At 38.8% G+C, this 27,793-nt stretch overlaps 2 protein-coding genes across 10 annotated transcripts in view; one reads left to right on the forward strand and one right to left on the reverse strand.

The window, feature by feature from the left end:
• The window catches only part of MDM2 (MDM2 proto-oncogene), a 79,625-nt gene extending 62,252 nt beyond the window's left edge, over window positions 1-17,373 (forward strand). For 8 of the 9 annotated variants that reach the window (XR_011075935.1, XR_011075932.1, XR_011075934.1 and 5 more), the window contains 2 exons: window positions 14,911-15,041; window positions 16,574-17,373. The gene's annotated coding sequence lies outside the window, so the exon portion shown is untranslated. The remainder of the gene's footprint in view (window positions 1-14,910; window positions 15,042-16,573) is intronic. The other variant, XR_011075936.1, reaches the window with a different exon arrangement.
• CPM (carboxypeptidase M) overlaps window positions 1-27,793 on the reverse strand; it is an 88,772-nt gene that overhangs the window by 12,132 nt on the left and 48,847 nt on the right. The window contains exons 4-7 of the mRNA XM_068560041.1: window positions 23,626-23,798; window positions 22,055-22,239; window positions 21,185-21,355; window positions 17,568-17,720 (exon numbers count right to left, since the gene is read on the reverse strand). Of these exons, the coding sequence (XP_068416142.1) occupies window positions 17,568-17,720; window positions 21,185-21,355; window positions 22,055-22,239; window positions 23,626-23,798 (682 nt within the window). The remainder of the gene's footprint in view (window positions 1-17,567; window positions 17,721-21,184; window positions 21,356-22,054; window positions 22,240-23,625; window positions 23,799-27,793) is intronic.

A 27,793-nucleotide genomic window follows, 5' to 3' on the forward strand; every position in this document is an offset into this window, starting at 1 on the left:
AATAAATAATTTAAAAAATCTTCCAACAAACCAAAGTCCAGCACCAGATGGCTTCACAGGTGAATTCTATCAAACATTTAGAGAAGAGCTAACACCCATCCTTCTCAAACTCTTCCAAAAATTGCAGAGGAGGGAACACTCCCAAACTCATTCTATGAGGCCACCATCACCCTGATACCAAAACCAGACAAAGATACTACAAAAAAGCAAATTACAGACCAATATCACTGATGAATATAGATGCAAAAATCCTCAACAAAATACTAGCAAACAGAATCCAACAACACATTAAAAGGATCATACACCATGATCAAGTGGGGTTTATCCCAGGGATTCAAGGATTCTTCAATATACACAGATCAATCAATGTGATACAGCATATTAACAAATAGAAGAATAAAAACCATATGATCATCTCAATAGATGCAGAAAAAGCTTTTGACAAAATTCAACACCCATTTATGATAAAAACTCTCCAGAAAGTGGGCGTAGAGGGAACCTACCTCAACATAATAAAGGCCATATGTGACAAACCCACAACAAACATCATTCTCAATGGTGAAAAACTGAAAGCATTTCCTCTAAGATCAGGAACAAGACAAGGATGTCCACTCTCACCACTATTATTCAACATAGTTTTGGAAGTCCTAGCCATGGCAATCAGAGAAGAAAAAGAAATAAAAGGAATACAAATTGGAAAAGAAGAAGTAAAACTGTCACTGTTTGCAGATGACATGATACTATACATAGAGAATCCTAAAGATGCCACCAGAAAACTACTAGAACTAATCAATAAATTTGGTAAAGTTGCAGGATACAAAATTAATGCAAAGAAATTTGCATTCCTATACACTAATGATGAAAAATCTGAAAGAGAAATTAAGGAAACACTCCCATTTACCATTGAAACAAAAAGAATAAAATACCTAGGAATAAACCTACCTAGGGAGACAAAAGACCTGTATGCAGAAAACTATAAGACACTGATGAAAGAAATTAAAGATGATACCAACAAATGGAGAGATATACCATGTTCTTGGAATGGAAGAATCAACATTGTGAAAATGACTATACTACCCAAAGCAATCTACAGATTCAATGCAATCCCTATCAAACTACCAATGGCATTTTTTTACAGAACTACAACAAAAAATCTTAAAATTTGTATGGAGACAAAAAAGACCCCGAATAGCCAAAGCAGTCTTGAGGGAAAAAACCAGAGCTGGAGGAATCAGTCTCCCTGGCTTCAGACTATACTACAAAGCTACAGTAATCTACACAATATGGTACTGGCACAAAAAGAGAAACATAGATCAATGGAACAAGATAGAAAGCCCAGAGATAAACCCACATATGGTCAACTAATCTATGACAAAGGAGGCAAGGATATACAATGGAGAAAAGACAGTCTCCTCAATAAGTGGTGCTGGGAAAACTGGTCAGCTACATGTAAAAGAATGAAATTAGAACACTCCCTAACACCATACACAAAAATAAACTCAAAATGGATTAGAGACCTAAATGTAAGGCCAGACACTATACAACTCTTAGTGGAAAACATAGGAAGAACACTCTTTGACATAAATCACAGCAAGATCTTTTTTGATCCACCTCCTAGAGTAATGGAAATAAAAACAAAAATGAACAAATGGGACCTAATGAAACTTCAAAGCTTTTGCACAGCAAAGGAAACCATAAACAAGACGAAAAGACAACCCCCAGAATGGGAGAAAATATTTGCAAACGATCATCGGACAAAGGATTAATCTCCAAAATATATAAACAGCTCATGCAGCTCAATATTACAAAAACAAACAACCCAATCCAAAAATGGGCAGAAGAACTAAATAGACGTTTCTCCAAAGAAGACATCCAGATGGCCAAGAAGGACATGAAAAGCTGCTCAACATCACTAATTATTAGAGAAATGCAAATCAAAACTACCATGAGGTATCACCTCACACCAGTCAGAATGGCCATCATCAGAAAATCTACAAACCACAAATGCTGGAGAGGGTGTGGAGGAAAGGGAACCCTCTTGCACTGTTGGTGGGAATGTAAATTGATACAGCCACTATGGAGAACAGTATGGAGGTTCCTTAAAAAACTAAAAATAGAATTACCATATGGTCCAGCAATCCCACTACTGGGCATATACCCAGAGAAAACCATAATTCAAAAAGACACATGCACCCCAATGTTCATTGCAGCACTATTTACAATAGCCAGGTCATGGAAGCAACCTAAATGCTCTTTGACAGACGAAGGGATAAAGATGTGGCACATATATACAATGGAATATTACTCAGCCGTAAAAAGGAACAAAATTGGTCATTTGTTGAGACGTGGATGGATCTAGAGACTGTCATACAGAGTGAAGTAAGTCAGAAAAACAAATATCGTATATTAACACATATATGTGGAACCTAGAAAAATGGTACAGATGAACCAGTTTGCAGGGCAGAAATTGAGACACAGATGTAGAGAACAAACGTATGTACACCAAGGGGGGAAAGTGGCGGGGGGGTGGGGGTGGCGGTGTGATGAATTGGGCGATTGGGATTGACATGTATACACTGATGTGTATAAAATTGATGACTAATTAAAAAAAACAAACCATATATATGGTTTTTATACAATTTAAATAAAAACTCTGGTTTGTAAAGGAAGATTATACAGCTTTTGAGGACATGGGTTGGAATACTTTTTAAATGTAATTAATCTAAAATAAGCCAGGCAGAGGAAGACAAATACTGCATAGAATCACTTATATGTGAAATCTTAAAAAAAAAAAAAAGTCAAAGGCTAGAAACAGAGCCGAAAAGTGGTTGCCAGGGTGGGGGGTGGGGGAAATAAGGTGAGGTTGGTAACAGGGTACAGAGTTTCAGTTATAAGATGAATAAGGTCTGAGGATCTAACGAAAAACGTGGTGACTGTAGTGATAACACTGTATTGTATAATTGAAATTTGCTGAAAGAGTAAACTTAAATGTTCTTACCTCCCCCCAAAAAGGATAAATACGTGAGGTGATGGATGTGTTAATTAATGAGATGAATGTACATTTCACAATATACACATACATCAAATCACCATGATGTACATTTTAAACGTCTTGTAATTTTATGTCAATTATACCTCAGTAAAGCTGAAATAATAGGTCTAAACATGTTTTATTCATATTGTTTATACTTTTGGATTTACTTAAATTACTTGAAGCTCTCAAAACAGTCTAAGAGTTGGACCTGAAAGAACAGGTCTCCATCAGAGACCAGAAAAAATAGAACTCCTCTCAGCCATTTAGCATTTATCACCACCAGTACCTATATAGTCTTTGGTTCATTTGTTGTCTAAAGCTATGTTGCCATGGAAGTACTCTTGAATATTTCTTTTGGCCTGTCAAACACACGCTATAGTTTCAGTGAAACCACGGATTCCTGCCCACCTTCCCCCTCCACTTTCAAGGAACCAAGTAGTTATTTTGGTATGAAGGTCTAAAAATCATGTTATTATGGTAGTTAAGGGTGACAAATTGGAACAATAATAGAGAAGATTAAACAACCAGAGAGTTAAAGTGAATTCAAGCAAAAATTTTTTGTCTGTGCTATTTGGATTGGGTAAATTAAAAAACCACAGGACAGTTTTTGACGTTATTATGACTGAAAGCTTGAATAGCTTTCCAGTTTTTTTACTTGTAGCTGGAATATGGTTAAGACTGAAACATACTTATTAAAATGACAGAGCAAATGGTATGGTTGTTTTAATATGTGGCTAGATAATCAACATTATGAAAGAGTTCTATTTGGCATATATTCCAAATTTCTTTTAAAAATCAACATTCAGGAGAGCTTGGAGAAAATTCTCACCTATTGTTACAGAATGGTGAGCTGCAGTACTCCTTCCTATGCTGTAAAGAAATTTAGAGCATATGAGATGGACGAGACCATACTAGGAGCTATTGTTCATTCTGTTAGTTGTTTTGAGGTTTTTAAATTAAATATTGAGTAGCTATAAAAGAAAGCTTATGAAGCTTACAGAAGATATAAAGAACATTACTGTTACCTCTGTTATTTCTTATGTGCCTCTCCCTGATCCTATTAACTTCTTTTCCCTTTGAGAGAGCACCATCCTGGATTTTGTCATTTTATCATATGTGTTTAATCATTTTGCATGTTTTTAGACTTAATCCTATGGAATTTTATTACATCTTCTTTCATGGCTTTTTTTCAATATTATATTCCAGTGATTCACCCGTGTTATTGCTTGTAGCTGTATTTCATTGATTTTCATTGCTGAATATATTCCATTATGTTAATATACTATAATTTCTAGTATCTATTTTACTGTTGATAGGCATTTGGGCTGTTTCCATTATTATTATTAGCAGTGCTGCTGTGAACACTTTGTTTGCTGCTCGTTTATAGAAATTTACTTTTGATTTGATTTGCTAACATCTTAAGGAATGTTCACATCATGTATTTGACCTGTAATTTTCCTATTTTGCAATGACATTTTTAGATTTTGCTATCAAGGTTATTCTTGCTTCGGAAAAGGAGTTAGAGAGTGTTCCTACGTCTTCTTTTCCCTTTTATATAATCTGGAATAGTTTGTTTAAGACTGGAATTACTAGTGTATTTTTCCATTTGGTAGAGCTTGCCTGTAAGACCTTCTTAATTTAGTGTTCTTTTTGAGGGAGGATTTTAAACTGACAGATTTTTAAATTGTTATAGGATTATTCAGTTTTTCTGTTTCTTAGCCTGTTTTAGTAGGTTACAGTTTTCTAGAAATGTATCCGTTTATGATTTTAAAAAATTAGTGGCATAAAGTTATGTATAATATCCTCTTGTTTTTAAAGAATATACTCACAGTGCCCCTGTTACTCTCTGTAGCATCTGTACTTGTTCCTTCCTTATTTCTCATGTTGTTTATTTGTACCTCCTCTCTTTTTTTCTTGTTCAGTCTCACTAGAAGTTTGTCAATTTTGTCAGCTTTTTCAAAAAACCAAAATTGGACTTTGCAGATTATTGTGTATCTGTTTTCTATTCTGTTAATTTATGATGTTATCATTTAAAATTGCCTTTTTTTCTGTTTCCTTGGACTTATTTTGCTAGAGTTTTTTTCTCACCCCTACAATGAATAGGTGCTCAGCTCATTGTGATTGTTTTAAAATGCTTTGACACCCTTTCCTTAAAAAAAAAAAAAAAAAAGGGACCTGATTTTCCTCCTCTTGTGAACAAGACTTAGTGACTCACTTCTCACAAATAGAATGTGGCAAAAATGATGGTATGTGGCTTCCAAGAATAGGTCACAAAAAGAATAGCTTCTGCCTGGCTTTTTCTCTTTTGGATCACCCACTTGGGAGAACCTAGCCACCATCTAGTGAGAACACACAAGCAGCGCTCTGTGAAGGGCCACATGGAGAGAAACTGAGGCCTCCCTGCCAACAGCCAGCACCAGCTTGCCGGCTAACAACCTTGGAAGTGGATGCTTCTGTTTCATTCAAGCCTTCAGATGCTGTAACTGCAACCTCACGAGACACCTCAAGCCAGAACCACGTAGCCATGCTTTTGAAATCCTGACCCACAAAAACTATGAAAGAGGATAGATATTTATTGTTGTTCTACACCATTAGCTTTTGGTGTAATTCGTCTTGCAACAGTAGAAACTATTATAATATTCATTAATCACCAGCCCTTCTACACTGACATAAGCATTTAAATGCTATAAATTTCCCTCTACACATTGTTTTAACAAAATCCCACAAATTTGGATAGGCAGTATTTTTCATTATCATTAAGATTTAAATATTTTCTGATTTCCATTATTTCTTCTTCTTTGACTTATGAGTTACTTAGAATTATGTTTCATAATTTCCAAATATATATTGTATATTTGTTATTGATTTCTAGTTTAACTGCATTTTGAACAGAAAATACAGTCTATATGATATAATCCTTAAAAAAAAAAAAAAACACGTGGGGGCTAAACAAATGCTACTAAACAACCAATGGGGCACTGAAGAAATCAAAGGAAATAAAAAAATACCTAGAGACAAATGAAAATGAAAACATGACAATCCAAAACCTACGAGACACAGCAAAAGCAGTTCTAAGAGGGAAGTTTATAGCAATACAATCTTAGGAAACAAGAAAAATCTCAAACAACCTAACCTTACACCTGAAGCAAACAGAGGAAGAAGAACAAACAAAACCCAAACTTAGAAGGAAAGAAATCATAAAGATCAGAGCAGAAATAAATGAAATAGAGACAAAGAAAACAAGAGAAAAGATCAATGAAACTAAAAGCTGGTTCTTTGAAAAGATAAACAAGATTGACAAACCTTTAGCCAGACTCATCAAGGAAAAAGAGAGGGCTCAAATCAATAAAATTAGAGATGAAAAAAGTTACAATGGACACCACAGAAATACAAAGGATCATAAGAGACTACTACAAGCAACCATATGCCAATAAAATGGATAACCTAGAAGAAATGGACAGATTCTTAGAAAGGTGCAATCTCCCAAGACTGAACTAGGAAGAATTAGAAAATATGAACAGACCAATCACAAGTACTGGAATTAAAACTGTGAATAAAAAACTCCCAACAAACAAAAGTCCAGGACCAGATGGCTTCACAGGTGAATTCTATCAAACATTTAGAGAAGAGTTAACACCTATCCTTCTGAAACTATTCCAAAAAATTGCAGAGGAAGGAACACTTCCCAACTCATTCTATGAGGCCACCATCACCCTGATACCAAAACCAGATAAAGATGCCACAAAAAAGAAAATTACAGGCCAATATCACGGATGAACAAGGACGCAGAAATCCTCAACAAAATACTAGCAAACTGAATCTGACAATACACAAAAAGGATCATAAACCATGATCAAGTGGGATTTATCACAGGGATGCAAGGATTTTTCAGTATCTACAAATCAATCTGTGATACACCACATCAACAAATTGAAGAATAAAAACCATATGATCATCTCAATAGACGTAGAAAAAGCTTCTGACAAAATTCAACACCCATTTAGGATAAAAACTCTCCAGAAAGTGTGCATAGAGGGAATCTACCTCAACATAATAACGGCCATATGTGACAAGCCTACAGCTAACATCATACTCAATGGTGAAAAGCTGAAAGCATTTCCTATAAGATCAGGAACAAGACAAGGATGTCCACTCTTGCCACTTTCATTCAACATAGTTTTGGAAGTCCTAGCCATGGCAGTCAGAGAAGAAAAAGAAGTAAAAGGAATCCAAACTGAGAAAGAAGAAGTAAAACTGTCACTGTTTGCAGATGACATGATACTATACATAGAGAATCCTAAAGATGCTACCAGAAAACTACTAGAGCTCATCAATGAATTCGGTAAAGTTGAAGGATACAAAATAAATACACAGAAGTCTGTTGCATTTCTATACACTAATAATGAAAGATCAAAAAGAGAAATTAAAGAAACAATCCCATTTACCATCACATCAAAAGGAATAAAATACCTAGGAATAAACCTACCTAAGGAGGCAAAAGATCTGTACTCAGAAAACTATAAGATGCTGATGAAAGAAACTGAAGATGACACAAACAGATGGAAAGATATATCATGTTCTTGGATTGGAAGAAATATTGTCAAAATTGTCAAAATGTCAAAATTGTCAAAATATTATCATATTGTCAAAATGACTATACTGCCCAAGGCAATCTACAAATGCAATCCCTATCAAATTACCAACGGCATTGTTCATAGAATTAGAACAAAAAATCTTAAAATTTGTATGGAGACACAAAAGACCCTGAATAGCCAAAGCAATCTTGAGAAAGAAAAATGGAGCTGGAGGAATCAGGCTCCCTGACCTCAGACCATACTACAAAGCTACAGTCATCAGAACAGTATGGTACTGGCACAAAAACAGAAATATAGATCAATGGAATAGGATAGAAAGCCCAGAAATAGACCCACACACCTATGGTCAATTAATCTACAACAAAGGAGTCAAGACTATACAATGGAGAAAAGACAGTCTCTTCAGTAAATGGTGCTGGGAAAACTGGACAGCTACATGTAAAAAAATAAAATTAGAACATTCTTTAACACCATACATAAAAATAAACTCAAAATGGATTATGGACCTAAATGTAAGATCGGATACTAGAACACTCTTAGAGGAAAACAGGCAGAACACTCTTTGGTATAAATTGCAGCAACATCTTTTTGCATCCGTCTCCAAGAGTAATGGAAATAAACACAAAAATAAACAAATGGGACCTAATGAAACTCAGAAGCCTTTGCACAGCAAAGGAAACCATAAACAAAACAAAAAGACAACCCACAGAATGGGAGAAAATATTTGCAAACGATGCGACTGACAAGGAGTTAATCTCCAGATTTTACAAACAGCTCATGGGCTCAATATCAAAAAAACAACCCAGTCTAAAAAGGGGCAGAAGACCTAAACAGACGTTTCTCCAAAAAGACATACAGATGGACAAGAGGCACATGAAAAGATGCTCAATGTCACTAAAAATTAGAGAAATGCAAATCAAAACTACAATAAGGTATCACCTCACACCAGTCAGAATGGCCATCATCAAGAAGTCTACAAACAATGAATGCTGGAGAGGGTGTGAAGAGAAGGGAACCCTCCTACACTGTTGGTGGGAATGTAAATTGGTACAGCCACTATGGAGAACCATATGGAGGTTCCTTAAGAAACTAAAAATAGAATTACCATATGATCCAACAATCCCACTCCTGGGCATATATCCAGAGAAAAACATGGTTCATAAGGATACATGCACCCCAATGTTCATTGCAGCACTGTTGACAATAGCCAACAGTTGTATGTATGGAAGCAACCTAAATGCCCATCAACAGAGGAATGGATAAAGAAGATGTGGTACATATATACAATGGAATATTACTCAGCCATTAAAAAAGAATGAAATAATGCCATTTGTAGCAACATGGATGGACCTAGAGATTATCACAGTAAGTGAAGTAAGTCAGACAAAGAGAAATATATGATATCGCTTATATGCGGAATCCAAAAAATAATGATACAAGTGAACTTATTTACGAAACAGAAACACACACAAACTTAGAGAACAAACTTATGGTTACTGGGGGGAAGGGTGGAGGGGAGGGATAGATTGGGAGTTTAGGATTGACCTGTACACACTGCTATATTTAAAATAGATAACCAACAAGGACCTACTGTATAGCACAGGGAACTCTGCTCAGTACTCTGTGATAACCAAAATGGGAACAGAATTTGAAAAAGAATAGATACATGTATATGTAGAACTGAATCACTCTGCTGTACACCTGAAACTAACAACATTGTTAATCAACTATACTCTAGTATAAAATAAAAAATTTTTAAAAAGTTAATAAAAGATTTAGCATGAAAAATAATTCAGTGTTATTTTAAAACCTAAAAACCCCAAAGCTAGATGTTTTGTGGGATTATCTCCTGGGTGCACGTCTTAAAAGTTGGGGTACCAGATGTGTAGTTCAAACCATTTACTCCTCAGGGAGAAGCTTAGAGTTGTGAGTTCCTTCCTGATTTTGGGTTGCTGTGCTGGAGATGGGTTTATGGCAAGGTTATGTCTCAGACTCTCCCACCCATTTCCATGTGGGTTTTTTCTTGTGTAGAAGTCGCTCAGGTAGTTTTTAGGTTTCCTTCAGAGAAAACTGTTCCATATGCAATTGTGGATTTGGTGTGTCCATGGGAGGAGGTGAGTTCAGGATCCTCCTATGTCACCATCTTGAATCAGAACTTGGTAAACTTTTTTTAACTTTTTATTTTATATTGGAGTATAGCCAATCAACAATGTTGTGATAGTTTCAGGTGCACAGCAAAGCGACTCAGCCATACATATAAATGTATCCATTCTCCCCTAAACTCCCCTACCATCCAGGCTGCCACAAAACATTAAGCAGAGTTCCCTGTGCTATACAGTAGATCCTTGTTGGTTATCCATTTTAAACATAGCAGTGTGTATACGTCAACCCAAAACTCCCTAACTATCCCTTCCCACCCTTCCCCCCTGGTAACCATAAGTTCATTCTCTAAGTCTGTGAGTCTGTTTGTTTTGTAAATAAGTTCACTTGTATCATTTATTTTTAGAATCCACATATAAGCGATACCATACGATATTTCTCTTTCTCTTTCTGACTTACTTCACTCAGTATAACAATCTCTAGGTCCATCCATGTTGCTGCAAATGATATTATTTCATTCTCTTTAATGGCTGAGTAATATTCCATAGTATATATGTATCACATCTTCTTTATCCATTCCTCTGTCGATGGACATTTAGGTTGCTTCCATGTCTTGGCTATTGTAAACAGTGCTGCAATGAACATTATTTTCGATATAACTTAAAATACAGTCAAACTACCAATCTGATTTATAGGTTAAATTTGTTTGTTTGTTGTTGTTGTTGAATATTCCATTTATAGCATATTATCAAAATAAGAAAACATAGATAACAGTCTAAATCTACTCCTACCATTTCCAAGATGTTCACTCAGTCACCAAACTGTACTGCCTGAGTTCCATAAAATCCTAAATAAAGGTCAAAAATGCCAATTTACAATAAGATACTTATCTGTGTAAGGGACTCAATGGTTTTGTCTCATGGTCAGGCAAACTACTTGGGAAACAGTTATAATCACAGCATTGCTTGGAAGCATGGAATCGATTGAAGGAGTCTTATTATTACTAACAATGGGAGCCAACATTTACAGAGCAGTTAGTATAGTTCAGGCTCTATGCTAAGTGCTTAATGTGCATTTTCTCACTGCATCATCACATCCACTCTATGAGGTAGGCAATGTTATTATCACAATTTTACTGATGAGGAAACTAAGGCTTTGGATTATTAAATAACCTTTTCAAGCTCATATAACCAACAAAGCAGCACAGCCTGGCTGTAAATCCATGCTAGTCTTCAGAGCCCACACTGAACCCAATGCCATACCCCTCACCTTGAAATTTCAAGAATACAGTTAATAAAAGACCATTTATATTTTAAGATTCCTCTCATTTTAAACCCTATTTTCCTATTCCAGTTTGTTCACTTCAGTGACAAGTCATGTTATCGTAATGACATAAATGAGAAAGAAGAGGCCACAATGAAAAAAGTTCCCTGAAATGTCCCCAAACAGTAATACTTAGTAATTATTTACCAGGACAGGAAAAATAGGAGGCACACATTAAATAGTTTCCTTCAGAAAAGGTTAAAATGAAATGTAAAAGTTTTGACATTTACCAACAACATTTTTACCTCGAACATTAAGTTCTATCTGACCCAAGTTGCCTTTAACTTTTTCCTGATTCTTGACTCTTCATTATTTTCCTCAAGAGAAGGAATGATTAAATTCCACATTTCCTTCTCACTTTTTCTATTTAGGTCAACTATGTAAACCTCCATTTTAATTTGTTCCTCTTTTGCCTTTTAAAAAAATAGGTCCTATTTATATTTATTCCTACCACAGTTGACCTTTGAACAATGCAAGATTAGGGACGTCGACCCTCCACACAGTTGAAAATCCACATATAGCTTTACGGTTGGCCCTCTCTGCACTGGCAGATTCAATCAACCATGGACTGTGAAGTACTGTAGTACATATTTAGTGAAAAAACAAAACAAAACAAAAACCAATTCCCTTGCTCCCCCCCAACACACACATATAAGTGTATCCACACAGTTCAAACTCATGTTGTTCAAGGGTCATATGTATCCTTTTGATCTTCAGGGAGTACCCAACCATAATCAGTCATAATTTAGTAAACTGATTCTGCATTTATTCATTGAATTTCAATGGCATTCTTTTTTGAAGAGAGATTTCCATTATGGCCTTCTTAGGAAGTCCTGTGATACATTAGAATCCCAGCTCCCAAGTCACTAAACATTCCCAAGCCTCAATTTCATCACCTATAATATGGGGATAATATGTATATCTTCCAGGATTGTCGTGAAGATCAAACACAAGTAACAGAACAGGAGGCTCAAGAAATATTAATCCTTTCTTAATCCTTCTCTTTCTTCTTATTTGGATAAGAAAAATGATACAAAGGAAAAGAAAGACTAGCCATATAAGTTTGAAGTTGACACAGAAATACTGGATAAGTTGCTGGGATCTCAGTTCAACTTTGTTCTGCAAGAGCAAGAATATGTGAAGGAGGAAGCTATGCTTATTTCTTCCTTCCTTAGGTCTCTGAACTAGCTTATAGTCTTCCTGCCACTTTGAAAGTCTGTGCATTTGAGCAAGATAGCTTGTAGTATTGGCAGTATGTGTGTTGGCATCTTTTGTATTTTTCATTGTCTTCTTCAAAACCAACCAAACCAAACAAAACCAACCCAAACTCATAAAAAATTAAGCTATCTTTGAAATTGACTTTACACCTAAGATTCAGGATGCTAAGGCAGAAGACACCAAGAAAAAAGATGTCACGGTGCCTTAAAAATATTTAGCAAACAGTAATCAAAACAGAATGGTACTGGCACAAAAACGGACATATGGATCAATGGAACAGAATAGAGAGCCCAGAAATAAACCCACACACCTATGGTCAATTAATCTTTGACAAAGGAGGCAAGAATATACAATGGACAAAAGACAGTCTCTTCAGCAAGTGGTATTGGGAAAGCTGGACTGCTGCACGTAAACCAATGAAGTTAGAATACACTGTTATACCATACACAAAAATAAGCTCAAAATGGCTTAAAGACTTAAATATAAGACACGATACCATAAACTCCTAGAAGAGAACATAGGCAAAACATTCTCTGACATAAATCGAAGCAATGTTTTCATAGGTCAGTCTCCCAAGGCAACAAATAAAAACAAAAATAAACAAACAGGACCTAATCAAATTTATAAGCTTTTGCACAGCAAAGGAAACCATAAACAAAATGAAAAGACAACCTGCGGACTGAGATAAAATATTTACAAACTATGCGACTGACAAGGGATTAATCTCCAAAATATACAAACAGCTCATACAATTCAATTAAAAGAAAAAAAAAACCCAATTGAAAACTGGGCAGACAACCTAAATATACAGTTCTCCAAAGAAAACATACAGATGGCCAACAGGCACATGAAAAGACACGCAACATCGCTAATTATTAGAGAAATGCAAATCAAAACTACAATGAGGTATTATCTCACACTAGTCAGAATGGCCATCATTAAAAAGTCCACAAATAACAAATGCTGGAGAGGGTGTGGAGAAAATGGAACCCTCCTACACTGTTGGTGGGAATGTAAGTTGGTGCAGCCACTATCGAAAACACTATGGAGGTCCCTCAAAAAACTAAAAATAGAATTACCATATTATCCAGCAATCCCACTCTGGGGCATATATCCAGACAAAACTATAATTCAAAAAGATCCATGCACTCCTATGTTCATAGCAGCACTGTTCACAAAGGCCAAGACATGGAAACAACCTAAAACGTCCATTGACAGATGAATGGATAAAGAAGATGTGGTACATACGTACAATGGAATACTACTCAGCCATAAAAAAGAATGAAATAATGCCATTTGCAGCAACGTGGATGGACCTTGAGATTATCATATTAAGTGAAGTCAGAAAGAGAAAGACAAATACCATATGATATCACTATATGTAGAATCTAAAATATGCCACAAATGAACTTATCTACGAAACAGAAACAGACTCACAGACATAGAAAACAGACTGTGGTTGCCAAGGGGGAGGGGGTGGGAGAGGGATGGGGAGGGGGTGGGAGAGGGTTGGATTGGGGGTTTGGGATTAGCAGATGCAAACTATTATGTATAGAATGGATAAACAACAAGGTCCTACTGTATAGCACAGGGAACTATATTCAATATCCTGTGATAAACCATAATGGAAAAGAACATGAAAAAGAATATACATATATATTCAGCTATATATATATATATAGCTGTACAGCAGAAATTAAGACAACTTGTAAATCAACTATACTTCAAATTAAAAAAATTTGCGAATTCCTTCTTGGCTGGAATTGGTTGTTACACTTTAACAGAACAGATTTGAATTTTTTTGACAGTCTATGAACAGCGTTTTTAGATGGCCTTAGGTACCCACACAACACCCCTATATCATGTGTCAAACTAAACAAAGGTTTCCAGGGACCGGTAGTCTGACTATCCTCAAACATGGGAAAAGGAAGAGTAACTTGGATTCAGGTCGATTGCCAAAAGTCTTCATATTCCAGTTTTCACTCTCATTCAATGTCCTCTAAAGATTAAAAGATTCATTTCTGTATGACCCTTAGCCAAACCTAGAGACAGTTGTTCAAGCTGGGAATATCTGAATATCACTCCGTTATTGAACAAACACAGACCATGCTTAAATACAGAATTTCTATTAGAGGATAACCCCATAGCACCAGCCAAATATAAGCTGTCTTTGGATCTTATACGTCTTTTCAATATTCTGTCCAGGCACCACCAAACTTTTCACTTAGAAGGAAGTGATTGTTTTACCAGAAGAGATTATTTATTTCTATATGCTGAAATCAAAAATTGAAAAAAGACCAGTAGATCAAAAGAGATGCAGAGACAGCCAGCACTATGACATCAGGAGAACAAAAAGCAAAATTTTGAAAAAAGCTCCGATAATAAGCAAAGGAGAATAAAATCTGAGACTTAAATTTTGTGGCCACATCTGGAAATGAGGGGGAGAAATGTAAAGCTCTCCTTCCCTTGGGGATGTATCAAGCTCCGTGGATGAAAAGCCCCTGCTGGGCAAGGACTGGCTGCAGCGCAGAGTCTGAGCCGGTGGTACTCGGGAGACTGTTCACTCCCATGTCCCCACCTAATGATTATAGCTGCCACTGACTTTGGATCTGATAACAGATGCGTATCTGTGTCTCACAGGCTTCTGGAACTCAACACATACCAGATTCTCTCAGGTCCAGGTTGCTTAGGTTTCTGGATGCTGTGGGCCATCCCCCAAACCTCTGGGCTCAGATCTGCTCTGAGGAGTTCAAGGGAGAGAACAGCAGCAGGTAATATCACGTCTTGCTCATCTTTGCTTCTCCCCAGAGAGGGAACAAGCAGGACGTTCCAGGTCCCTAGAATTCACACTCGCCTTAACGTCTGCCTTACCCTCATCCCAACAGGAGCCTAGTCAACCCTCTAAGCATGACAACACAGCACCAAAGGGCCTGAGTTTAGATTGAGGTTGGCAGTGAGATTTAATTGAAAGAATGACCCCATCGGAGACTTAGACCAAGCTGGGGTGAGACAAGGCATATGCTATTACTCTTAGCTATCAGTTGACTAAAACCAGTTGAGACAAGTGGCTTGCAAAGTTTCACACAGGGGCAGATGACAGAACAGCTTAGGCCTTACCCAGGCTCCTGCCATCTAGGCCTGGTCTTTCCATTAGAGCAGGAGGCCTTTCCTTCCCAGACAAGGTAGGCCAGAGACCTTGACCCATCTGGAACTCTCAGAGACCATCTTAGCAAGTGGTGACACTGAACCAGTGAATGTGATGCAGCTTGACAAACATCAGTAATTTTCTTAAACCAGAGCAATAGTGGTAAAAAGATGTTTGCTTCCATTATTCACAATCAAAGATACTCTTTGGCTTCCTATTGGGCACCAATAAGGAGAGAACCTCTCTATCAAGTAACAGTAACCACACTGTATCAGTGTTTTGAAATAGAGTTTCATTATTAAACTAGAAAACAAAAACAAAACAAAACAAAAAAACCCCTGTCTTAAACCACAGGGGGCAGGGTTGATGTGTTAATATACACATATGTTTTTTTAAGTAAGCTGTGCACATCTGATTATAGGGACAGGTAGATGTATGAATATTCTTTATAAAACCTAGTTAAATGGACTTGTAAGCACTTTAAATTAATAAATAACAATGGTTAGGCTGTAACTTGTATGTTATTTAACAGTTTACAAAGCTCCTTCACTGGCAATGTTATTTCAGCAGCATACTTCAGAGCCCACCTTAATTCAGGGCTCAGTAAATAACCTTTCCGGCTAGACTGAAATTCCGAAGATAGCAGTGCAGTTCGTGGAGTGTATTTCGTGTTTAGTTGCACTCCCATGCTGATGCTTCTGAAGGAGGAATTTTAGAAAAGGACAGAGTACACACTAAAAGACTGACATAGGTAGAAATACAGTAAAAGTAGAAATGTGCCGCATGAGAAAAGTCAAGTAGAGACATACCAGAATACAAAGTCTAGTGACATAATGAAAAAGGAGAAAGACCCAATAATAAGCTTAATAAAAATTATTAAGATGCTGGTGAAAAAGAAAGATGACATTTCGTAATCTCTCCCATCAACCTACCCCATAAATGTCTCAGCCAGTTAGATGCAGCCCTGCCAATTCAAAAATAATCTTTGTGTACTTGTGTCATGGGGGTGAAGAGGTTGGGGGTCAAGTATGAAAGGGGGAAGGAGTAGCCATGTTAGGGATGTGTGGCCAAGGGGAGCTCCTAATTGTCCTTGCACTCAGCCCTGTACCCCTCTGCTTCTGACTTTTCCCTGCCTCAACCGTCTCCATCTCTTTTCAGCAGGTGGGAAGCTTTGGTGTGAAGCATGCAGAAAATCCAGGAATTATGCAATTATGCAGCAGGCCCATGATGCAAACCTCTTCACAAACACACATCCTCCACTTTGGCTTGATGCGGTAGCATAACTGTCGCCCTAATTCCTGATACCTTTCTCCCCCCAAGCCGTTCTGAATGGAGAAAAGTAACTAACCCGGGCAATGCAGAAGAGCCTTCCACACCCTGCCCAGGATTCCATCATCATCACAAGCAATGTGTTGCTCTAGTACAATGGTTTCCGAAGAGTAGTCCCTGGACCGGCAGCGTCAGCATCACCAGGGGAGATGTTAATCATTCCAGACCCACTAAATCAGCAACTCTGGGGATGGGGCCTGGCAATCGCATTTTAACAAACCCTCCTGGTGAGTCTGCTGCACGTGTTTGAGAAGGACCACTCCTGTCACATTAAGTCTGCTCATCTGTGATAAAGGCCAGACAGCCATCAAAAAACAGGCTGCAAAGACTCCCAATGCCAGGTCATTTGGCAGAGTTGAGGGGTGGGAGGGGTTGAAGCTAACGGTGCTAGGTTACCACCCCAGTTCTAGAAAAAATGCAAAATGGCATGTCCAACGTTCTCTGGTCTGTGATATTATATGGCAAGTGACAAGCAAACTTGGCTTCTTTCTAAATGGGTGATGATGTAACAGAGTAACAGCCTGTTTTCCTGATCTTTTGCCAGATTTCCAGGTCATTCAACTTGTAAAATTAGAAGTACCCTGGATTTTACACCCCCATATTAAAGTAACACACCATGCTTTCTCTTATATGAACTGATGGGTGCTGCATTTCTCACAGGCTGCAGATGTTCACGCAGAGAGAATTCTGAACCACTGTTCTGGTACTAAAAATGAGGCTATACCTAGAAAACATAAATAGGGGCTTGCATTTTCTCAACCCAGAGGGTTTGCCAGATGCTATATTTTGTGTTAACAGGAATTAATAAGAAAATCTTACAAACCTATGTGCACCTGTTTTATATAGTCAATCAGCGAGTCTTTGTTATCGTTCCAGAAGCTTGGAAGCTTCTCCTTGCGAGGATATTTACAGCATGACAGCTCCAACGTAATTTCAAAACACTGGGCCCAGATGTAGTTGTAATCTTGCATTCCACCTAAACACAAGCATATTTAATTTTTTTTAAGGTCTGAAATTGGAGTGAAGCCAAGTATCACGTACCTTGGGGACAGGTGAATCAGACGGTTGTAATGAAAGTACACGTAAACAGGAAAAGATGAATTTGACATATTAGCAAGTACAATTAGAGCTTGACATTTTATTATCCAGACATGACAAAGCAATCCTAAATATTCCCATATGGGTAACTGAATCAGAGCTGACTGATGTTCAGCTGTGCATCAAAATTAAGTGAGGGATAGAGGAAGGGTCCTTTTTTAAAATCACAATTACAAAAAGGATTCTTCAAGGGCTTCCCTGGTGGCGCAGTGGTTAAGAATCCACCTGCGAATGCAGGGGACACAGGTTCAACCCCTGGTCTGGAAAGATCCCACATGCCACGGAGCAACTAAGCCCGTGTGCCACAACTACTGAGCCTGCGCTCTAGGGCCCGCGAGCCACAACTACTGAAGCCCGTGCGCCTAGAGCCCGTGCTCCACAACAAGAGAAGCCACCTCAATGAGAAGCCCGTGCACCACAACGAAGACCCAACGCAGCCAAAAATAAATAAATTTATTAAAAAAAAAAAAAAAAGGATTCTTCAAGTTACATTTCTTCCTAAATTACATTTTAAACAGATATAAACTAGAGTGAGATTTCTTTTAAAATATTTCTACAAACCATTCATAAACACATTTGTTCTATAAAGCTAAGTATATGAATTTGGAGGAATAATAATGGCCAGTGTTTACTGAGTGTTCGCTCTTGCTAGGTACTGTTTGAAGAGCTTCACCATCCACTCATTTAATCCTCACAGTAATTATCACTCGTATTTTACAGATGAGGAAGCTTAATCACAAATGGTAGTTCATGTGCCCAGGGATTCTTGCCAGTGAATGGCTGAGACTGGAGCACAGGCCATCTTCCTAGCGCCCCCATGCTCTCAGCCATCACACCACACTGTGTTTGGGAATGAGAGGGAAGGTGCCATGCTGATTCTCAGGGATCAGGGGAAGACACAGTCCCCTGGTACTTCTGGGGTTACCACTGCCCATGCTCACTTTCTAGTTCTTACCTCTCAACACCCTATTTTCAAAGGGTTATAACTGTATTTTATATTTTCTAAGATGAAAAACTTTTCATATTTTAAAATCTCTGAATTGGGAAGTATCTTAAATTTGATGGCTGAATAACATCATTGGGTTATTAGTTTGGCTGGAAACTTTTTTCTTTCTTGGTGGGACATGTTTTACAATCAGTGGCATGTTGGATTTGAAGAAATATGGTAACTTTGAAGGAAGTAGTCTCTGCCAGATTTTAATTAGCTATACTTGCTATCTGCCCAGTGAAATATATATTCTCAATTTCATCAGGGTATTTGGGAAGTAATGAAGTAAAAAAAATTTATGCTCAGAAAATGGTCAAAATATTATGTAAACATTGAGTAATATCTATGTACGTACAGATTTTAGCCAGGAAGAATTACTCTATCCTTTCTTTTCCTTTACTTACAAGTTTTGTATTTCTCTCTGACCTCATTTTCACCAAGAAATAGAAGAAGGAAAAAAGGAAGAGAGAAACGAAACAAAACAAAAGCCCTTGGCTGGATGGCTGTGTCTCAGGTAGAAAGAAGTTAAATGGCAAAACAGGTGTGCACAACAGGTGTGCAAAGCGCGCTGGATGGAGAATACCAAGTGTGGAGAGTGTGTGCCGCTCCAGATAATGCCAGTCAGGCCTGGCTACAAAAACCTCCAGACTGAGCCAGAATGCTCTGTTCCAAGCTCCTCAAAGTTTCTGGCTCTGCCCTCTTTTCTTCTCACAGAGATACACAGCTGACACACAGGCACACTTGGGAACAACTCCCAACAGCAAAATTAGGTTTCTAGTTAATCTCCCACACATCTGGATCTGTCTTGAAAGTTACAGACAACGCACATGAAGGACAGCGCTGCTACTGGGCAGGAGGGCCCTTTCCTCCCTGTGGAGAGTAGTGAGCGGGGACTCAGCCCTGTGGTGGGAGTGGGGAGGCTCTCTCTCGGACAGCGGAGAGAAGTTTGGGATGTTGTGGTATCTGGCTGGTCCTGGTTCCTCTCACTTGTGGTCTATACTTATTTATATTATCTGGAAAGCTGGCAGAGACCCGCCCAGACACAAAAGTCCCAGCTTGTGCAAGACTACTTGATAGCCTGTGCATCCAAAGTGACGACTGAGGAAGTAGCCTGTATGCAGAAATGCAGGCTGGGGGTTGCTGTTGGTAGGATCAGCTGAGCAGTCTGGAAGGGGGGCACTTTCCACTGAGGCAGTGGAAACCTGGTTCCAGCCCACTGTCTCCCCTCTCACCCTTCTGTCCTAGGTCCCTCCTATTCTCTGTCAATTTCCAGACTAGGACTCTGACACCCCTGGGCTTCTGCTTATATTATTCCTTCTGACAAGAACACCCCTCCACCATGTTCCCTACATGGCCAGCTCCTCACTCCCTCCCTCCCTCACCTGGCCATCCTGTTCCAAGGGAGAAAAACTAGAGGGCTCTTTTGTTTAGCCTGCAAAGTGGTTTTAAAATCAGGAGACTTCATGGAAATATCCAGCTTGCTTCACAAACTGGAAGATCTGGCAATACTGCCCCCCACTGCTGCATGGCAATAATTGCCTTGTTCTAAGTAGCAGCTGTCCCCACTGGATGAGACATAAGCATTACATTTCTCTAAGGCCTTCACTACTCCCCGATGTATTTTGGCTTTACACCTCTGTGGTACACTGTACCTTTTCTAAATCTATACTTTTAAAAAAATTTTATTTTATTTTTTGGCTGCGTGGGGTCTTCCTTGCTGCACGCGGGCTTTCTCTAGTTGCAGCGAGCGGGGGCTACTCTTCGATGCGGTGGCGGGCTTCTCATTACAGTGGCTCTCCTTGTTGCAGAGCACGGGCTCTAGGCACGCGGGCTCAGTAGTTGTGGATTGCGGGCTCTAGAGTGCAGGCTGAGTAGTTGTGGTGCACGGGCTTAGTTGCTCTGTGCAACTAAGATGTGAGATCTTCCCGGACCAGGGCTCAAACCCGTGTCCCCTGCATTGGCAGGCGGATTCTTAACCACTGCGCCACCAAGGGAAGCCCTAAATCTCTACTTTTATTCACATTACATGCCATCACAATTATTTATTTGTATGTTGCTCTTCTCTCTTAAACTTGGGCTTAATATCTGTGTCCTGTTCATCTTTCTTGGCACAGTTCCCAGCTCCAAGGTAAATGCTGAACCAGTGTCTGAACTCAGGAGGCTTTGGCAGTGGGGAGCATGCCTGAGCATCTCTCAAATGATCAGTTCCCCTCACTGCTCTGTGATATTAGCTGACAGAGACACGACTGAAGGGACTGCACTGTGCCTAACTTTTGGCAACTGCTGGGGTGAAGGCCAGCTGGCACCTCTGGGTGAAGGCAGTAAGGAGAATAGCAGAACGAAGAGAAACTCACCTTTGAGTGGATACCAAAAGTATCCATTTACAATTCCACCAGGAAACTCTATTTTAGCTCTACATGGATTTCTTTTCCTCATGTCAGGATTTCTTGAAGCATAGGTACGTGCAAGATATTGAAAAACATCATCATCAGGGGTTAAGCTCCGAGAGTATAATGTCCCAGTGGCTGTACGTGAAAGACGGACCAAGACCTTTTAGTTGAAGTTATAGTCGGAGGAAGCACACACCATATTAGCACATGCATCATCACATCACACACAAAGGCTCTAATTTCCTAGTGAGATCCTCTACCCACTTCCACGAATACGCCCTTTAGTCCTCTTCCTAGTTTTTAATGGACATACAGAAGGCAATATCACACAAAATAACCATGTACATGTCTAAACTCCTTCTCAGTCAGCTTAAAAGTTAAATACCCTCTTAGTCACTCTTGCTGATTTCTGGAGGTCAGTAAACTTTCCTTAGGTACTGTAGGGGTTAAATGAAGCCACTCGAATACTTTAAGTCCTTGGTACATACCTTATCCCACAGTTTTAAGAGGAATCAGGAATGATTACTTACATGACTAGTTTTATTTATTTATTTATTTAGCCGTGTTGCCTCTTGTGGGCTAATTTAAATCCCAATGTTACCGTTTCACTGATGAATGTCAAGTAATCCCGTGTTGTTATCAGTTCAGCCACTTTGCCCATCTACCGTTTATAAATTGTAGGAAGGATAGCTGAGGGTCAAGAGAATGGGGCTCTTTCTATCCCTGCCAGAGAAGTTAAGAGGGGAGAGGAAGAGTGTATCCCCATTCAGAGGCAGAGAGTTTGCAGTTTCACTCTGGACTTAGAAAGCAAGAGCTGGGCCCAAGTTTGCTTACCTGGAACACCATTATCAAATGGGTAACTGGCCACCAGGGCACCACCGTGGAGGTTTGCAGAAAGGACAAATGTCTCTGTATTCAGCCACTTCATGACTGCCACAGTTTCAGGCTGCCTTGGTACATTATTAAATTCAAAAGCATCGGGGAAATTTCTATTCAGGTCATAGAAGTTACTATTTTCCCTTTAAAAGAAAGAATTTTTTAGGGTTTACTATTGCTGTCTGAGGGAGCAGATTCGTGCAGTGTGTAGACCTTTGCTTTGGGCTCCAGGTGTTTTTCCAAATATGAATACAGAGGTGGTAGATGGTTGCCTGGGCAGCCTCCAATGAATCACAGCTGGCATTCACACAATATGTTGTCCCCTCCTGTGAGACCTGTTCTTGCCAGTGGGACAGTAGTGATTCGGATGTAAGCGGAGGTCTGATAAGTGTTTGCATTTCGGGGCTTTTGCTCTTGACACTCCCACTTGGAGCCCTGAGACCCCAATGCTGTCCACGTCAAGGGTCCATGTGCAAGAATGAGGAACCCAGGTGACAGCCAGCACTGAGACTCTAGAGATACGGTCCCAGCCAGACCCCAGCTGAGGCCCCTGACATCATGGCATAGAGATTAGCCATCCCTGCTCTGCCCTGCCCAAATGCCTAACTTACATAGTGGAGAGTAAATAAAGAGGTGGTTGTTTTAAGTCCCTCAATTTGGGGGCAGTTTGTTCCATAGCAATTGGTAACAGAAACAACAGGAATGTGCTATTTTATACAAATGTATTTCTGAAAAGCGGACTGGCCATGTTTAAATATGCTAAAAAACTTAAACGTGGAAGGGAATCAAGTGGTGATTTATTAATCTTTGGTAAAAACAAATTTTTAATTGCACAAATATCAATGTTTATCAGACATTTGAGAAGTTCCAAACTTCCTGAGGCTGCTTGAAACACAATAAACTTTAAATCAGAAATACTACAAGACTCACTCTTCTTTGTGATTAGTTCGTGTGCTGGCTTAATAAATCAACCTGTTTATTGAGGGTCCAGGTACTACCCTAGGCCCTGGGATTTAACAGGGATGAACACAACAGGCAGCATTCCTGCCCTCAGGTAGACATTAAACAAGAAATGAGACATTAAAGATTGTGCTATGAGGGTAAAGTGCCAGGTGATGTGAGAATAATTGGGGATCTAATATCTGATAGGTTAGGGAAGGAGGCTTTGAAATGCTGTTGAAGCAGGGTACGGGGGGGAGGGGTGGGAAATGCCAGGGGTGAGAAGGCAGCTGGTGGTTGCAGGAGATGAAGGGAGGTCTGAGCGGCTGCAGCAGGGTGAGTGCGGGGGAAGAGGCGATGAAGCCGGAGCAGTGAGGCAGGTGCAGGGGTAAAGCAGCCTTGCTCAGGATTTTACTTCTCAAGGTCAAAGCAATGGGCAGCCCTGAAAAGTTTCCAGCACAGCAGTGACACGACACAGGTTATGAGATGGTTCACTAACTTCTCTTTACAGGGCGAAGGGGTCTGATCTGATGGGGGCCTTTTTATGGTTTTGTTGTGTTTTAAATAAAGATAGACTAGCCTGTGCTTACCTTCCCTTACTGTAAAAACAGTCGGGCTTTACAACAGCTTCGAATCCGTCTGGGTTCATTGAAGGCATGATGTGTATCCGGGTACTATTAATTAGATTTGTGATTTCAGGGTCTCTTCCATCGCTGGTTACGAGATATTCAATTAAATGGAGCAGCAGTTCCCGCCCTACAGTCTATAGGCGTTAAAGAGAGAAGAGGATATTGTTAGGTGAGAGGAAAACAAGGAAAACCGTCCCCAAAGCACAAATTCCCCAACAAGAAACACTACACATGATATGTGAGACCAAAACCAGGTGTCAGACCACCGTTTCTCAGGTATACTGATACTCTGGCATGTGGCAATCCATCACTGGTGTGCTGCAAAAGCTTTGTGAGTAAAAGGTTTTTGTTTTTTGGGTTTAAGTTAATTTAAAAAGAAGTACCTATCCGTAAATAATTTACTAAAAATGAATTAGAGTGGAGTAAAGGTTATTCTTATTATCCTATTTCCAGTTTGTCTGTCTTCCAAATACTTCCTGGAGTGGTGGCGAGAGGGGGAGCTAGAGATCAGGTAGGGACTTGTGCATCTCCACAGGCATGCCTGGCACACGGAAGAGCCATGGTGCGTGTCTCGGTGGATGATATGTGGAGAACCACTGCAGTAGACATGTAGATTTTAATAGAGAAAAATCTGCATTTGTAATATGCATAATTTAAGTAGGTTAATTTAAATAGGTCTGATTTTCATATTCCCCTGTTTCCAAGTTCTTTTATCTCCAAATTCCCCTCTTGCACATTTGTGCAATTTTTGCCATACCTCTGTATTTCTGATTTCCACATCCTCATGTTTCATTGGCACAACATCCTCACAATTTTTTGCCTTATCTGCATATTATCTATACTATTATTTAGTTTGCATTTTCTTTAAATTGGCTCACTTTTTACTTACATTAAAAATAAGAAACTTTGTATAATTACCATTTTGCTAGATATGTTTCTAATTGTATAGTAAAATAAAAGCATGACTATGAAAGCAAACATGGTCACATTCACCTAAAATTACCTTATGTACCAACAATGACGGGGAAGCTGAAGGCCTGTGAAAGAGCTTGCTTTATAATCCCCAAGGGAGAGATTTCCTTTTTTTTTTTTTTTTTTAAAGGAATTCACATATTCAACCTTATTCTAGAAAGATTTGATTAGGCTATATTACTTTCCCCCTGTAATCCTGAGTTCAAAGATTCTGCTTCTAAGTAAGGAATATTTACCTCTTACATGCGATCAGATGTTGTAGAGGAGTTAGTATATGGGAAATCAGGGCAGCAGGTGGTTAAATAAGGACAGTGCTTCTGGTGCATTAATGAAGGCCGTGGGCAGGAAAAGAATTTTCATTTATGACTGCTCTGTAGCAATTCATTGTTGGGACAAAGGATGAGCAATTCCATATTTTATGCCCCTCGCTGGCAAGCAAAGAGATCACATTTTATGAACTTATTATCCTAATGAACACAGAATAATTAAAATGGAACTAAGAAAATTTTAAATATGTAAATTACATATTTATAGGTAGCCATAAAATTCAGAGTGGAAGTAAATTCCATTCTGACTGCAATTTTTTTCCTACTCATGTCTATCTTCTTCCACCACTGTAATTTTTGTTTTTACAGTCAAAATTGTCACTTGAAAAAGGTCCTTACAAACCTTACAAAAGGTCCTTAATAACCAAAAAAGTCAAGTGAGTCACACACTGGGTTTCCAGTTCAGTGTTTTGGAAGATCACGCACATTTGGACACTCCTTACTGGCTTCCCTGAAACCAGTGCAGGAGGGGCTGGCAATTTTAAGCTGTGAAAGGTGGCTTTAAAGGTGGGCAGTGTGGTTGGCTGAAGGGGCTTTTCTGGCCAGGGGTTGGGGAAGAGAAAAGGTCAAGGAAAGAGAGAAGGAAGAGAGATTTCTAAATGCTGGTTGGAGACTGTAGGATGGTTCCATTAGAGGGACGTACCAGGAAAAACCTGAGGCCCCTCTGAGTCCCAGGTCAAGTACCAAGTGAGATATATTGGAATCCCCACATGGTTCTAAATGTGAATTTCCTCTTAACTATCTGAATCCTACATTGTCATGCACGCCTAAACTCAAGACAGGAGTTGGCAGTTAAATTCATCCACCCACAAGAAAATGAAAACAAACAGTAAGAAGCTGTGATTAAGCTATAGAACTAAATTAAGCAACTGTGGTGGTGTGGGTATAGGATAGAAGGTAAAAGTTAAGGTTTATAGCTAACGGCAAGGGTGGGTGCCGGGGGAGAGGAAAGGAGAGGACAGAAGACTTTTCAAAGTGCTAATTCCTTCACTTTTCCCAGCAATGGGTCATAGGATATTATCCAAAGTTTAAAAATACATATATTTCAAATCATTATAATTTCAGTTTTTCCTAATTTTTTGACTTTAGAAGAATCTTCCGATAATTTCTTATTTTGAGAAAATACCAAGTTCACCAATTATTTTCATTTCACTTCAGTTCTATTCTGTTAAATTCAAGTAAAGTTAAACCTCATACTTCTTATTTAAAGATAACACATATAATATGACACACATTTCATTTTATATCCTTTTGATTCCTCTCATTCTATTACTGTAGAAATACATAGATGTCTAGAATAGCATCTGGCAAATACTAATGATGGTGATTTCTGAGCGACAGTATTCTGAAGTTTTTATTTCCTCTTATTTTTCTAGTATTGCTTTTTAAATTAAAGAAAACCTATGTTATTTTTACAAAAACGATAAAATCATGATTCTTTCAAGGTAACGAATGTGTCACCGAGGTATTTTCTGTTTGTCTCCATATTCCAAAACAAACCACAAGTTCGTAACTGCAGAGGATGAAAGAAAAATCTTGGAAGTATGATAAAGAACCAATTAAGAGTCAGATAATTAAAAAAATGGTGAGGTAAACAGATGAAATTTCAGAGGGAGTTAAACAAAGTCCTCTTGTTTTCTTGGACCACATTTTCCTGTCTCTGTAACAGCAAATTTATGCCACATATTATTCAAGTTAATTCTTCTCAACCTTAATATAAATGTCTCAAACACTCATTCATGTTTTATGTATAGACCTCCCTTCATTTAAAATTAAGTCTTTGAATATGAAACCTTAGAGAGACTAAAATTTTAAAAAAGAATGTGGTCAAAACTGTTTCCGTTAGCTTAACCAGCCTTTCATTTAGCTCCTTTTGTGAGAGTGTGGACTTAATGAAAGAATCCCTAATGAAGAGCCTGAAAGTCTGGGTGAGCACATCAGCTTCTAGAGTCTTTCTCTGATAATTCATCTGGTCATTAAGATGGCAGGAACCCAGGATGGACCTAGAGATCGTCATACTGAGTGAAGTAAGTCAGAAAGAGAAATATTGTATAATATCGCTTATATGCAGAATCTAAAAAAAAATGATACAAATGAACTTATTACAAAACAGAAACAGACTCACAGACTTAGAGAAGGAACTTATGGTTACCGGGGGGAGGGTGGGGGGGAAGGGACAGTCAGGGAGTTTGGGATTGACATGTACACATGTCTACATTTAAAATAGGTAACCAACAAGGACCTACTGTACAGCACAGGGAATGCTGCTCAATATTATGTAACAACCTAAACGGGAAAAGAATTTGAAGAAGAATAGATACATGTATATGTATATGAATCATTTTGCTGCATACCTAAAACTAACACAATATTGTTAATCAACTATACTCCAGTATAAAATAAAAAGTTAAAAAAAAAAAAAAGGATGGGGCTTCCCTGGTAGTGCAGTGGTTAAGAATCTGCCTGCCAATGCAGGGGACACGGGTTCGAGGCCTGGTCCGGGAAGATCCCACATGCCGTGAAGCAACTGAGCCCGTGTGTCACAACTACTGAAGCCCGCGCGCCTAGAGCCTGTGCTCTGCAACAAGAGAAGCCACCGCAATGAGAAGCCCGCGCACCGCAGTGAAGAGTAGCCCCTGCTCGCCGCAACTAGAGAAAGACCACGTGCAGCAATGAAGACCCAATGCAGCCAAAAATAAATAAATAAAATAAATTAAAAAAAAAAAAAAAAAAAGATGGCAAGAACCCAGAAAGCAGAAAATAAATTCTCTATCAGTTTTTCTTCAATTCAGTCAAGTGGGAATTTGTTAGATAGAAAAAAACGAGTGTTC

This window comes from Eschrichtius robustus, chromosome 13 (assembly GCF_028021215.1).
Source record: "Eschrichtius robustus isolate mEscRob2 chromosome 13, mEscRob2.pri, whole genome shotgun sequence".
Taxonomy (NCBI): Eukaryota; Metazoa; Chordata; class Mammalia; order Artiodactyla; family Eschrichtiidae; genus Eschrichtius; species Eschrichtius robustus.